General features: G+C 39.2%; 1 protein-coding gene across 1 annotated transcript in view; it reads left to right on the top strand.

Annotated features, from left to right (window-relative positions):
* Window positions 1-2,968: 2,968 nt before the first annotated feature.
* Window positions 2,969-15,509, top strand: part of loxhd1a (lipoxygenase homology PLAT domains 1a) — a 35,932-nt gene continuing 23,391 nt past the window's right edge. The window contains exons 1-9 of the mRNA XM_085357116.1: window positions 2,969-3,160; window positions 3,308-3,701; window positions 9,423-9,537; window positions 9,749-9,760; window positions 11,230-11,310; window positions 13,059-13,243; window positions 13,883-13,981; window positions 14,248-14,396; window positions 14,484-14,607. Coding sequence (XP_085213242.1) covers window positions 2,969-3,160; window positions 3,308-3,701; window positions 9,423-9,537; window positions 9,749-9,760; window positions 11,230-11,310; window positions 13,059-13,243; window positions 13,883-13,981; window positions 14,248-14,396; window positions 14,484-14,607 — 1,351 coding nt within the window. The remainder of the gene's footprint in view (window positions 3,161-3,307; window positions 3,702-9,422; window positions 9,538-9,748; window positions 9,761-11,229; window positions 11,311-13,058; window positions 13,244-13,882; window positions 13,982-14,247; window positions 14,397-14,483; window positions 14,608-15,509) is intronic.

Raw genomic sequence — 15,509 nt, 5'->3', positions numbered from 1 at the left:
TTTTAATGTTTGTGTAAAAAAACAACAAAAAAAACAAAGTCTGAATCTTAATATTCAGCTAATATTTTAAAAAATATGAAAAGAAAATCAAACTGTAAAATTCAGTTGTCTACTTTTGTAATCTATTTCCTATTCACCATATTCCCTCGGTGAATATTTTAAAAACACTCTTGAAACGGCCTGTTTTCCGCGGCCTTCTTTCTCCCATTTCCAAATATTTCTCATCATTTCTGGTGGAAAAGAGGAGGAGGAGTGGGGTGTCATAGATTAGGGTGAAAGCTAGAAAAATATTTTGCAATACACCAACTCCACAGAACTTTTGGCTTTCCAGTTTTTAAAGCAACCCAGCCTATCGCTGTCTTTCATGTCTTAAGCCTTATTGCCTTATGAGGTATGGAATCCCTCTGTATGATGTGCAGACAACGTTTTTAGTTTGCCTCTTTTCATCCAAGCACAACCCTAGCACACTAAGGTAAAGCAATTCATGTGCAGTTCATGGCTTGTATTCTACTGGAGTCCCTCCCTGTAAACTCCACTCATAACCACGTAGTGCTCTGCATGACTTTACTCTATACTTGGCTTTGTGTGTGCCTGCTTCAGCGATCACTGATATAGCCTATGTTTACACTTAAGCCTCAACAGAAGCTCACAGTGCTTTTGGAGATGTACACAAGACTCTTGCTTGGAGAAAGATTGATGGATATGTTAAAGTGGCTGAGATGATGTGGTATCATTTTCACTTATGACCCCCAAAAATGTATTATGCTACTGTGGTACACTGGAAAGTCATAAAAGGTTTTTCTATTTGTTTTGTTGTATGCAACAAATTATTTCACTTGTGAGACTGTAACTTTACTTTTCAGTCACTCCTCTGTTCATGCTCAGCTGTGCACTTGTCCATTATTTCTTTAAATGCATTACAAATAAGATAAAAAAAAAATATGCTGTTTCCTTCATGTCTTTATACAGACTCTTTGTGTGTTTATGGAGCACCAAAAAGTTTCGAGCTAAATTGCTCTACAGTCACAGTTAATGAGCAAGAGTGGAAATAGAGGGGATCTGGTCTGTGTAAAGAATGGAGGTAATATATAACACAGTGCTTCTTAAATGACTCTGGATCATTCTTTATACTGCTACTGTGCTTGTAAATAAACTTGTCTGAATTTTCACTTGTATGTTCATTATTTTGTGTTGGGATGAGAGTGTGAATGAATGCACTGCTGTGTGAAGTGAAAATGTGACCACACATGAATAAAAACATGCATCAAAACTCTGCATTAAAAAAAGTGTAAAACAATAAACTTGTAAAACCACAGCCTCAATGTGCACTCCACAGCTATCCTAAAAAGTTGATTCTGTTCAAGAACAGGCGAAAAAAGGCTAGCTAAAACAAATACATGTCCTCAACTCACAGGTATAAGTAGCTGAGTGATGCATTTTTCAAAAAATTATTACACACCTGTGAAACTGAAATTTTAGGGCAGCTGAGCTGAATGTGAATTAGAAAAAAGTTTGAAATTTTGGCAGGCGAGAGACAAACAATAACTCCTGGGGAGGAAAAGTGCAGTGAAGCAATCCAATGAGGTTTGACTCTTTGCTGTCAGCCAATCTTTGGGTAATCTGATGTTGAAAGACCAATATGACCAAACTCTGCCCTTCTCCTTGATGCCTGCATCATCAGGTGTCAGATGGCAGCAATAAGGCTAATGGGATGATTTGGCACATTGTCAAATGCAGATGTGTATGCCAGTGAGGCAGAGATACAACAGCAATGCAAAGGAACTTATGCATGAAACAGGGTGTCATTATTATTTATTTCTTAAGTTTATTTCTCTTATTTCTATTTATAATTTATTGTATAAGTCCCTGATATATGGAAAATGATGCTAACCTGCAGATGATTTAACTTTTAATTTAGATTCAATAGTTCCTCCCGTTCTCCATCATTAGAGCACCACAGAAATAGTATTTTTTTTCTGGGCAAATGATGTGAGGAAATTTCTTCTGTATTATTTGGGGTATTAAATATGTATATATTTATTTGGTTTTGACTTGCATCATGAATAATGTCCAAAAACTAGAAACGTTCTCATTTACTTCAATTTGTAAATTACATCAGAGTGATTTTAATTTTTTAACTGATTTGATTATTTTTAAATAACTATATATGCTGTTTATGGTGTTTGATTCGTCTGTAAATAAAGAAGAAACTGTAAAAATATACATATTTTTTCTAGACACCAGCCAGAGCCAGTACTTTTTTTTCCTGACTGAGACAGGCTAGCAATAGCCTTTTCACAAGCAGCATATTTCCTAAAACGTGCTGCTCTTACCTTTGTTAGAGTTCATTATAAGTTGCACTGAGTAAAATAAATCAATGCTGTCTGAGTATTACATAGAATTATAAGTTGCTTTTACCCTGTGAATGTGAATTAGACACACTCGATGCAACAATAAACAAAGAGAAGTAATTGTAAAGTTGTGTGTGTGTGTGTGTGTCTGTGTGTAGGGGTGTGTGTGGATGTGTACATGCGTGTCTGTGGTCCTGTCTGTATGAGTGCGACTGCAGGTAAAAGCGAGACACCCCCGGCCCGTAAAGCGATCCTGACACCATGAATAATACAGGGTGCCGTGGCAGAGAGGATAAGTTGTCTGTGCAAGGCTCCTTTTTCACAGGGCTTTCTCCTGTGGGTCATGTGAGTGCTGAAGTGACACTAATTTTTCATGAGTGATGTGTGTGTATGCATGGTGTGTTTGTGTGTGTGTGAGTGTGTGTGTCTGCAGGTTGTGTGGCCAGGTAGGAGACGTCCAGGCAGTCATCCCTCCATCTGTGTGTCCTCAGTGGCTGCTCCGACCCCACGATCCCAGAGCATCTCTGCAGCCAAGGGTCAAATGAATTGTCTTACACCATTAGAAACTCTACGCAGCTCTTACGAAACTAAGGGTCAGGGAAGTGAATGAATAAAAGATGCCGTCCAAACAGAAAAAATCCACAGCTTCAGGAGAAACTGAAGAGGTTGATGACGAAGTGGAGGAAACTGAGCCAAAGTTAAAGGAGAGGAGCAACGGTTTGACCCGAGGGGACACCACTAAAAGGGGGAAGAGTCAGAAGAAACACAAGAGCTCCGAGAGCACTGAGAATCAGGAGCTTTCAGAGAACGTGAAAGCTAAAAAAGAGGGGGGAAAGGGACGAGAGAAAAAGAAGAAAAAGAAAGCAGATGAGGACAAGGATGCTGAGGCTGTGATTGAAGGCAAAGATGATGAGGGTGAGCAGAACAACAATGATCCCTCAACCAATACCAAAAAGAAGAAATCACAGAAACTCAAAGAAGAAGTGACCGAGGGAGTGAAGGAGGAAAAGAAGAAAAAGCACAAGAAATCTTCTGCAGAGAACCCGGAGGGGGACGCGGAGATGGGTTCCAAAGATAAAAAGTCCAAAGATGGCAAGAAAAAGAAAAAGTCTCACAATGACGATGATGAGGAGCCTTTAATTGAGGAGCAGGAAGAGGAGGAGGAAACAAAGAAAAAGAAGAAAAAGAAGGCAAAAAAGGGATCAGCAGACAGTGATGAAGATAAAAAGAAGAAGGGGAAAAAGTCCAAAAGCAAACAGGTGGACTACTCTGAAATCTACCAGAATGAACTGCTGAACTACCACACAGACTCATCCGATGGATATGAAGATGAATACTTCAAAAAGAAAGGTAAGAGCATCTGATTGCAGAGCAGATGGAGAAACCTCACATGTTGCTTTTAAAATAAAAAATCTGAGTCAATATGTTGGAGTGTCTCAGCTGCTCAAACCTTGACTCCAGTTCTGTCAGCACTGAGCTGGAGCGCTCCGGGGAATCCCTCTGTTATTGTTCTGGGTGAAAGCTCAGTTATGTTCTACATGAATGACGCCAAACAGTGGCTCGGGGGCAGACAGGTGCTGGGTGCCATCCCAGTCCCAGGGGCTGGGAGCACAGCCGGGGCCAGAATCAGGCCTGCGAGTCAAAGGAGCTTTCTTAAAGCAGATCAGAGGCCCTCAGAAAGATGTTAATCAACTCTGCAGGACTATTTTGTGTGTTTTTTGTTAATAATGTTAATAGCATAAGATTTTCTTGTCATGTAACATATTTTAAGCATCCTCTGATTAGACTAGACTTATTTTTTTACACTGATTTCAGATATGGAATTCAATTTAAGCTTGCAAGTCAGGTTTTTGACATGCAAATCATTGACTTTTTGACAGAATGTTGGAATTGTTTCCTACTTAAATTGTTTTGATTGTTTATTCTGAAAAAAAAAACCAATACCATAATATCATAGCATAGTCGCCTCAAGCTGATTTATATTGTAAGGTAGAAACGCTACAATAATACAGAGAAAACCCCAACAATCAGTTTACCGCCTATGAGCAAGTGTTTGGTGACAGTGGAAAGGAAAAACTCCATCTTAACAGGAAGAAACCTCCAGGAGAACCAGGCTCAGGGAGGGGTGGCCATCTGCTGTTACCAGTTGGGGACAAGATGATGATAAAGAAATTTCTGTCAGTTTAGCTAAAAACAAAAACCAGGCGGGTAGCGTGCCTCAGGGTAAAGTGGTCCAGGGTTCAAATTCATAATCTGGCTGGAGCTTTTCTGTGTGAAGTTTGCATGTTCTTCCAATGTTTGCATGGGTACTCCAGCTTCCTTCTGCTGTCCAAAGACATGCAGTTAGTAGGATTAGGTTAAAAATGCCTTTTCACGAGTACTGCTGATGAAATAACCCAATATAAAACATGCTTACTAGAATATTTATCGCAGTTTATCAGTCATCATGAATATCCTAACACAATGTTCTTTGTGTGCATCCAGTGAGAGAAATTAATTAGATGGCGTCATAGTTCAAAAGGTCAAGCTCAAAAGCCCCTTTATTCCTTCTTGTCCTTCTTGTGAACTTTTTACAGTGGAAGCTATTTGCAGAATGAAGAATTGAGCAGACTCCTAAATGGTAAATGGACTGGCTCTTATATAATGCTTTTTTACTGTGCTTCAGTGCTCCAGACACAAACACACAAACACACATACACATGCACAAGCACTTTTTCCATATATATCTTGCTGGATATATATTCAAACAACCTTGGGAAAGGCACAGATTTAGTACTTTTGCCCCAAAAGAAGTTTTGCTTTGTTTCAGTTTTTGTTTTTTTGTTTTTTTACATTTCTGAACGTGTTTGCAAGAGCTTACAAGACATGCAACACTGCAACATCATAATTTGTCTATTACATTCAATTACATTATTTATGTGTTTCCACATAAACACCTCCATAAAACTGACTTTATATAGTTAATGATTTACTTGAAGCTCTTGATCATCTTGCAGATTATAAAAGGAACATTAAGTATTTGTAGCTGTGATACACCTCTACAGTGAGAACATCGTTGTTACCTAACTGACCCACTCAGGTTTCTGACACTCCAAGGAGATTATCATGGTTGAGTTTTACCAGGCCACTGTCTATCTGATTTTATCAGGTGTCTCTCTTTCTCCTTAAGCTGGGTTTAATAGCTCGCCTCACTGTTAATTAGGTATCAGATTGACTTTGATCAAATTGCTCCTTTATCAGATCTGTACATTTCCTCTCTCCATCTTCTAGAAGGTTTAAGATATTCTCTTGCTGTCTAGCCTTCTTATGCATTTATCCTTAGTATTTAGTTTTATTTCATATGACACCTCAAACTGGCTTTTTTAACATTTACCTAGAACAGTGGACACCCTGCAGCATATATGTCAGATTCACTTTAGTCTAGTTTTGTAGTCCTATATACTAAAAATGAAGGGAACGCTCGATAACACAAAGCCACTTAATTTCAGGGATATCAGTCCAACCAGTTAGAAAGCACTAACCATTGTGAATTTATTTTATCTGCTTTGGTGCAAAGGAAAGAGACAGTAGGTACCCTGCAGAGGCAGCAGGACATTCTCGAAACAGCTCCTTATCCACCAACTCCAGCTGTAGCTCAGGAGATAGGACAGGTCATCTCATTTTATCCCTGGATGCCTCAGTAGGGGCAACGTAATAATCATCCGTAAGAGTGTGAATGTTAGATACAAAGCATAACAAAGTGCTTGGGTGAATTAGGCCTGTCATATAAACATGTAGAAAAGAGTTAAGAACCAGTCACTTTACTATCTCATATGTATGTAGTCTGAGTACCTCTATAAACGCAGACATTTTTGCATTTTGCTGGTCTGGAGCATGTAGGTGTGTTGTGTGCTAACATAATGCTATCATTCCAGACTCTGCAGGCCACGGTTTAAATGTAAATGTTAAATTTCATGACAGCTCAAGTACAAAAAGACTGAACATGTATGGCTTGTTTGGAAGGTTTGCCAGGAGAAAGATTCTTCCGTCTAACCAACATGGCAGCACAGCTTAGGTTTTGCAGCGTTGCATCTGAACGAACCAAAGAACTTCTGTAACAATGTCCTTTGGAGACCAAAGTGGTCATAATTAATCGCACACAGCAAATTCAAAAGTGTTAAATTTTTTGGTGTTAATAGTCTCCTTGCAAAAGTAGAGTTAATTTTACTCTAAGCAGAGTCACATTCTTTTAATGTAACTCTGAGGTGTAAAATGATAGTAGTTAAAATCGAGTGTTAAAAATGAGTGTTTCTCTGTCAAATCTGGAGGTGTTAAAATGGAAACATTAACTCTTGACCTCTTAACTCTGAACTCCTAGAGGGGCTATGACACCAACAGAGTAAATTCACAGACTCCGCCCCCAGCACGGCTCCAATCGAAGCTGAAGTGAAGCCGTTTCAGAACATTTTGCTCTACATATTTGAGTTGTTTGCCATGCTTGGTAAGTCATTTTTTCAAAGATTGTTTCAATTGTTATTAGCTTTTACTTCTGTGGCTCTTTGGAGTTGAGACAAAGCTGTGTGAAAGGCATTAGCCATGTTGCTCGCTGATAGCATAATATTCTGTTTTAGCTAGCTGAAAGGTATTGTTTGCAGGCAAATACCACAGCCTTGAAAAAAAGCTTGCATGTGAATTTTCAGTCAAACTTTTGGTCAAATACACCTAAAACAATGTCTAGAATGTGAAATGTTGGTATAATGGTGCTACTTGAAGCCTGAAAACGATCGCCCATAAAAAAAAAAAACTAAAAAAAAAACGAGCAAACAGCAGTAGCAGACGTCCTGACTGGATTCTACGGTAGCATTTAGATCCCTCCAGAGTTTTGTGCACACGGTTTAGGTAAAAATGAAAAAGGTTGAGGTTTTACATTTAGTTCAGTATTACCTGTTGCCTGTGTCCTTGTCTTTTGGGAAAATACTTTACACAAGTAATGGCTCAAAGAGGATTCCTTTTTTTTTTTTTACTGTGCTGCAATTGTTTACTGGATTATTTGTGCCATTAATTACTGTCAACTAATTTTTATTCAATCTCCGCACAGGATATGCTTGTGAAGATGGAATATGGGGGAGAGCAGAAGTGCGTTGATGTTCCACAAAGGGATGAATGAAGGACATGCATATTGTATTGAAGAAATAAGTGATGAGAATGCTGTTATTTGCATTTACCATGTCAGACCTTTTGATAAACAAAATTCTAATGAAAGTGAGAACATGTATACTGTTACAGAAAATGTTTTGAAATTGTGGTGCACAGTTCAGAATAAATGTTTTTCAAAAACCATTGCATCTTTTTAGTAAATGTTTATTTCCAAAAGAAATTTCTAGAAGTTCAGAACAGTAAAATTCCCGCTTTTTAGAATGAATTAGAAGATAACTCTTACGTAGTTAAACTAAAATACTCTTTGAGAGCTAATATATAAACTCTTAACACCAAGTGTTAAATTATCAACTCCAGACAGATTTGGTGTTTAACACTAAATCAGAGTTAACGTACCAACTCTCCAAAAAGAGTTAAATTAACACTCTGGTGTGGACCCATATAGACACTTTAATAGTGTTGAAATCAAATCCGACAGTGTTAATTTGGACATGCTGGATTTGCTGTGCACCATTTATGGCAAAAACCAAACACAGCATATAAGCACAAACACCTCAAACCAACTGTGAAGCATGGTGGTGGAGGGGTGATCATTTGGGCTCGTTCTGCAGCTGTAGGACCTTGGCACCATGCAGTCTTTGAGTCAACCGTGAACCCCTCTGTTTATCAAAGTATTCTACAGTCAAATATTAGGCCATCTATTGGACAGCTAAAGCTTTGCCCAACAGACTGACTGAAAAAGAAACTAATTAAGGTATTACAATGGCTCAGTTAAAGTCCAGACATCAACCTGATTGAGATGCTGGACCATAAGAAAGCTGAGCATAAACAAATGTCCACAAACATCAATGGAGTGAAGCAACTGTGTAACGAAAAGTGTGATAAAATTCCTCCACAGCTAGGAGGGAGATGGATAAAGCCAAATAGAAAATGAAGACTTCACCTGCTAATGGTGGTTCTACGAGGTATTAAATCATGGGGGGTATACTTTCACAGGACTCTCTTATATATAAACTTCTCCAAATCTATTGCATTTAATGAGCCACTCATTTACAAAATAGATGATAAGGCTAGGAACTTTTTCAAAATGTTACCCACATATTAGAAAGGGTTAGTGGTGCTTCTCATTCCCACACTATGTATGGCATACTTTATACTGGTTGTTTCATCCCTGGGTCATAGACTTTCATCTCAAAGACCAATACTTTCAAATGAAATCAAAACAGAAGAAATCCATTTGATACTTTAACGTTGCTGGACCAAAGTGTTACCTTTTTATAGTCTGTAACAGAATGAACATCCTTTTGAAATCTTCTCTAAAACAGCAGATTTTTGTTTAGATTGTTACTCTAAAGCTCCAAAACACTAAAACTTTTTTCATGGATTAAACCAAAGTATTACTTTTAGGAAAATAGTTATTTTGATCTGCTAATGAATATGAATGTAAAACAGAGGGAACTTAAATGCTGCCACCACTTATCCCGTACTTCATAATAACCCACAAATTGAAAGGGTGTTTCTTGAGTAGAAGTCGAGCGATCAGCAGTCATTAGGATTTATTTTCTGCACGACTTGATTTTTTTCTTAGTTTGATTCGTCCTCTCTTCTCCTCCATGCAAACGATGTGAATGTCACCACCTCAGGTAGATTTTACAGACGGATGAAATGTGAGAGAGGATTGGCTGATGTATAATGCCAGACATGGATTCGTTGCAGTTTCGCCTCATTGAATTCCCTGGCAACTGTGCATGGAAGGAAACATAATGCTCCATAATGTTTATAGATTATTGGACACTGAGGATGTGACTTTGTGTTCGTCCTTTGGTTCAAGTGATTATTCATTAAGTTTTTGTATTAGATATAATGTAATTTGTGACTGTATTTCAGATTGTATTTTCCCTTTTATTCTCTTCTCCCTTCTCCCCTCTCTTCCAGTGTACGAGGTAGTTACTGTCACTGGTGATGTTAAAGGAGCTGGGACAGATGCAAATGTATTTGTTACCCTTTTTGGAGACTTTGGCGTCACGCCCAAGGTCCACCTGGCAAGCAAGTGAGTTTAAAAGGGCTTTTGGTGGTGTTCTTGAATTCGTTTGATGAATATGCTTTTTTTCGTTTGTTTAAATCAGATCTAAGTGACTTACTCTGTTTCACCATCATATGATGTTTAATACGTCCTTTTTCAGTTTGTTATGCCAGTTTAGCACCTTTTCAATGTCAGTTGTTGACTTTTTAATCTTTTCTATTCTTCTCCATTCCTTCAGCACAGAAAAGAGGTATTTTTTATTTAATCAAACTGTAAAATGATGCTTATGATCCTGTCCTTGTGTTGGCTTGTATTGTCAATATAACACTGTATGTGAGAGAATTCCTGTTTAACATCAAAACCTGATGTCCAAAGAACCAGTGATGCAAGATAAAATGACTTTGCACACCAGCCATTAAAAAAGATATTAACCAGTAAATTCTTTGACGTCAGACAACAGAGCAGAGGTTTGTTGGTAAATGGGAATGTCTCTTATATACAGTGCATTAAGTGTTGGACACAGGATATCTGGAGTAAGGAGGAACTATGTGACATGGCTGGTCTTCATTTCCATTTAGAGATAAATGAAAGAAGACCACGATGTCATTTCTGGGGACGATCAAATGACTCTCAGGGGATCTTAGCAGCAGGCTTCCTTTATCTCTGCACACATTGATTGACAGATAGGATTACCTGTGAAGCGTAACAGATATACCATGTTACTGTCAGCCACTCTGGACCATGTCACCCACACCTTGTGGTGGTCTCACCCATCCACTTCAGACAGCGTCCACATCCTTTGCATTTACTGTCTATCTGCTGTGTGACTGTAGTGTTGCTCAGCCGATGAGCTACACACACACACACACACACACACACACACACGCACACACGCACACACACACACACACACACACACAGATGTTCAGGAGCCCCTTTTGGTGACATATTAAACAAACTGCATTGTAAGGAGTTTCACCTTACTCCAATATAAGTTAGGTCCTGCCTGTATTGTGTTATCGTCACTGGAAACTTTAACAGCATGATACAGGTAAGGGAGGGTTGCTATGTCTCCGAGAATATTTGCCCCACTGATCAGTGAGGCAGATTAAAAATGCAACTCTTTGGAAATTCAGTGTAATTATAAAACACGTTCAAATTGCATGAATTCCAAAGTTTGCTGTGAGTTTTCTCCACCCCTCCACCGGATAATCAGTTTCTCCCCTTCATTCTCTTGCAGGTGATTTGACATTGAGAATGAGGGCATGTATTCATGTGTGTTGTACAGTATTTCAATCTTGGCAGTTTGTTGCAGTATGATGACACTGTGCACCTTATTTTGTGAGCCTTGGCATTGTCTGTCCACTGAATGTTGCAGGAAGATGAGAACAGATGGAGATATGGGTCAGACACAAAGGCAGGTATTCTCTGTTAATGGAAAAGAGGGTGTCTGATTCACGGTGTTGGGCAGAGGGGGGTCTGGTGTGCTCATGGGCCTGGTTCGACTCCGGGAGGGGGTAAATGTACTTGAGGAGGAAGCAGGAGAGGTGAAGGTTTCAGATTATACCACTGCCACGAGACAACCAGGGTACCCTAAATCTGCGTCATTAAGGGGGATACGATTTACTGTTCCAGAGTTTAGGTCACGTGTCTCTGGGTCTCTAGACTGGGACATTCAGAGCATTGTACTGATATTATTCACATTTTGACATTTTCCAGAAGCCGGACTGCATTTGAGAAGAATAAGACGGATGTTTTCCGAATCAAAACACACAACGTGGGGCCTCTAAAGAAACTGAGGTAGTGTATCGCTAATAGTCGACTGTGATAACTCGTATAAAAACTCACATGTATGCACGCTTTAAATACCCCATTACTGTGTCTGGATTAAATACCCAGAATGCACAACTACAGGTCACTGACAACATCACAATTTCTGCTTCATAGTTGAGCATTCCTCACACAGCATAACAGCAGCTTACTAAGAGGATCCCACAGGAACATTTCTCGCTGTGCGGCGGGCCATCAAAGGATTTCATCCAGTGACAGAAGGTTAAGCCCCATCTGCTGTGTGAAGTTTGTCTCCTCTAGAGAGAAAGACACAGAGTTACATCGCAGCCACAAGACATGACCTCTGAAAACAGGCCCCAAGATTTAAACATGCTGAATTGTCAGGATTTGCTAAAAGAATAATGTTGCATTCTGATTTAAAACTTTGTTTCTTTTTCTAGCATGCCAGACACAGTTTTCTTACCTGTTATGGAGACGATCCTCAGTCAAGGTCCACCTATTTGCTTTTTTTTTTCAAGGTCAAGGCAAATCAGCTTAAGACATTTTAAGAAGAACTTAAAATTCTAAGGGCTACTCAAATTGCATGTGAATAATTCAACATTTGCTGTAGAAAAAAGCAATACAGTTCAAAACTCTGGAAAAAGCTAAAATGGTAAGGAGATTATGTGCGGGGATTATTTGGCCAAACTAGAACTTAATAAAGCTTCTCCTGTTGTAGACATTGCCAGGGCAGTGTTAATCCTTACTGTAATGAAAGTGCTGTCATATATATTGCAGTGGGCTGAGGTGGGGACCCAAATGCAAATACACAGGGAGGCAAAGATCAACACAAGTAAGCTGTTTATTCGGCCAATAAAGATCTACAGATAAAAACAAAACTAAACAAAACAAAGACAAGCCCAAACTACAAAGATAATAAGTCCAGGAAACATGCTGGATGTAGAACAGCAGGCGATAGGACAACACAACAAGGAACACAAGCAAACTGAGGCTTTAAATACACAGAAGAGATAATCGGGGAGATGGGAACCATAAGGGTAATAAGACACAGCTGAAACTAATCAAGCATCCCGAGACAAAGGAAGTCACTAACTAATGCCGCATTCCAGGTTAAGTCAGACGTCGACATTTCCAAGTTCCCAGTTATAGTTTCAATTTGAGACACCCCTTCAACTCAGATTTCCTACTTGGAAAGTCTGAGCAGCTCCACCAATCTTGAGTTAGCAAACCGAACATAAACAGCAGTAAAAGTGTAAAACGTTTAACCTGTCCTGTCATTGTTGTTTGTGACTCACTATATAAGCCACACACAGAGCACTGACCAGATGCTGAGATGATTAGTTCTTAAAAGTTACCAATGTTGTTCAATAACAGCAGAGCTCTAAACCTCCTGTGGCAATAACATCAGCACACAAATTGTGCACCAGGAGCTTCACACCATGTGTTTCTATGGATAAGCAGCTCCCGTTGTTGTAATGTGTAGGTGGCTTGGTATTTTTATCTACATAGTGTAGATTTCTAGATTTGACATGGGAGTGCATTATTCATTTTGTTATTCTACCCCATCGTATTCATTTTCAGTGTCTGATAGTGTAAGCTGCAATACTTAAACACAACAACCATTGTTGTATAGTATTAAACACTGAAGACATTCAAACAGACATTTAAAATAAAAAACAAATGAGATGTGAGGGTCTCATCTGATATTACCTCCAGGCTGCATTCGTGTCTCTCTCTGAATCTGCTGATTTCCTCAGGATCGAGCACGACAACACAGGGATGAGTGCCAGCTGGTTCTTGGATAGAGTGGTGGTGACTGACATGAACCGACCCCATCTGCGCTTTTATTTTGCCTGCAACAACTGGCTGAGTCGGGAGGAGGGCGACAACCTGTTTGTCAGGGACCTGCTGGGCAGCATGAACCCCATGGACGTCCCGAAATGTAGGTCAATCCGGGACAAACCTGTAATAATAAGCAGACCAAAATGTTCACAGAGGTTAAAACAAAATAACAGTCCTAAATACCTTCTTCACATGTCAGAGAAACCCCGGGGATTAGAAATGGTTGACTCTTGTAATAAGATGTCTAAAAGCCAAATATTATGTAATGCCTCTAGAAAGCACTCTGGTCTCTACCACTCAAAGTGGACAATCATTTTAAATATTTATTTTTCTAAATGAGAACTACGTCTGATGTTTTTTATGTGTTAGAGCCATGTGTCTGGCCAGTTGCACACAACCAGTGCTCGATAGCTTAGTGTTTTAGATAGAGTTTCAGGCTGTCATTGAATTCCACTAGAGTGTAATCCTCAGGTACAGCCCATGTGTCCTCTGTGGCAACGTGATCTAGCATTTAAGCGACTGTAGCCAATCAAGCAAAGCACTGTGAACCTGAGGCTCACGTAAAGACACAAGGGTGCTGTGCGGTGAGGGAGTGGTCACAGCAATATAACTGTAATGAACAGACACGCACTGTTATGAATATTTAAAATGGAAGCCATCTGAGTGTCGAAGAGACTGCTATGTGCTACTTACATACCCTTCAGATTGCTTGACTTGTTTTATGTCCCATGTTCTGCAGTGAATAAATATATAGTGAGCGTGTTTACTGCTGATATGAAGGGAAGTGGAACCGATGCTGATGTCTTCCTGAATATTTTTGGAGAGAACGGTGACACAGGTAGGGTGGGAACAAAGGTTTTTTTTAATATGGTTGACAAAAAAATGTAAAGCTGTACAAAGTAATAAAATTAGAAAGATAATACTGTAAATGTACAGTTACACAAACAGAAGTAACTGTGTGAAATCTTCATAGTTATTAAACTAAAGCCAGAAAGTGTTCAACATTTGGTACATTAAACCATGATCACTGGTAAGCTTTGCAATGACATACGTGGTTATTGTGTGTGTGTGTGTTTGCTATAAACTGTGTGTTTATTATCAAAGGGGAGAGAAGACTGGACAGTGACAAAGACAACTTTGAACGTGGGTCAGAGGACAAGTTTACAATAGAGGCCCCAAACCTCGGGAGGCTGAAGAAAATCACTATAGGTCACAACAACAGAGGCTCTTCAGCTGGATGGTTTCTGGATAAGGCATGTAAACCAGCATACGCAATCTGCTCAGATGTGTACATATATATATATAAAACGCTGATGATAGTGTGTAATGTTCCTGTGTAGGTGGTAATAGATGACATGGGTAACAAAGAATTGTACGAATTCCCGGTGTATAACTGGTTTGCCTTGGATGAAGGTGATGGCAAAATACAGAGAGATGTGTTGGTTGGAGCCACGCAGCCAATGGGTGAGAAAAAAACTGTTGGAACCAATTTTTCGAGGGTAACTGAAATTGCAAATAGTTCAAATTGATGCAAAATTACTGTGGATAATATTAAAATATAAATGGACTTTTTGGACCAATGTATAAAGCTCAAAGTCTGTGGAGACAGTTGGCTAAAAGGCCAGTTTTTCAAATTCGTAACATCTTTAAAATTGAAGAATTTTAACAGCCCTGTTACAACTGCAAATGCTGACAAGTATTTCTATTCCCATGTAGAGGTTTTTTAGGTCAAATATTGAAATTCTACGAAAATTCATTCACATTGGAGAGCATGTAAACAGTCATGGCAAAAATTCAATTCAATTCAATTTTATTTACACAGCTCCACATCACAACGACAGTCGCCTCAAGGCGCTTTATATCGTAAGGTAGACCCTACAATAATACATACAGAGAAAAACCCCACAATCATATGACCCCCTATGAGCGAGTACTTTGGCAACAGTGGGAAGGAAAAACTATTTTAACAGGAAGCAACCCTCAGCAGAACCAGATACAGAGGGGCGGCCATCTGCTGCGACCAGTTGGGGTGAGAGAAGGAAAACAGGATAAAAGACATGCTGTAGAAAAGAGCAGAAAAAGACAGTAGACACTATGTCCATTTTTTACATATCAGGACATAATAAAAAGTGATCTAGTCCTTACCAGGTCTTACCAGTTTGTTTTTTCTTTTTAGCTATTCTGTTTTACATTTGCTGTTCTGCTTGGAATCTTTCCCTTATTGCATGACACAGTTTCAGCCAGGCTTTAGCTCTTAGACAGATGGCTTCACATGAGACTATAGGATTCTTTGGTGTATAGATGAGTTTGCAATCAAGTCCATGAGTACAAAGTGTTCAGGTCCTGTAGCTGCAAAAACAAATCAT

Source organism: Diplotaxodon limnothrissa, linkage group LG7 (assembly GCF_057381915.1).
Source record: "Diplotaxodon limnothrissa isolate DT_005_m linkage group LG7, D_limnothrissa_male_GT1.1, whole genome shotgun sequence".
Classification (NCBI taxonomy): domain Eukaryota; kingdom Metazoa; phylum Chordata; class Actinopteri; order Cichliformes; family Cichlidae; genus Diplotaxodon; species Diplotaxodon limnothrissa.
The sequence above is the reverse complement of the archived record's forward strand: the minus strand, read 5'-3'. Positions and strand labels throughout refer to the sequence as shown.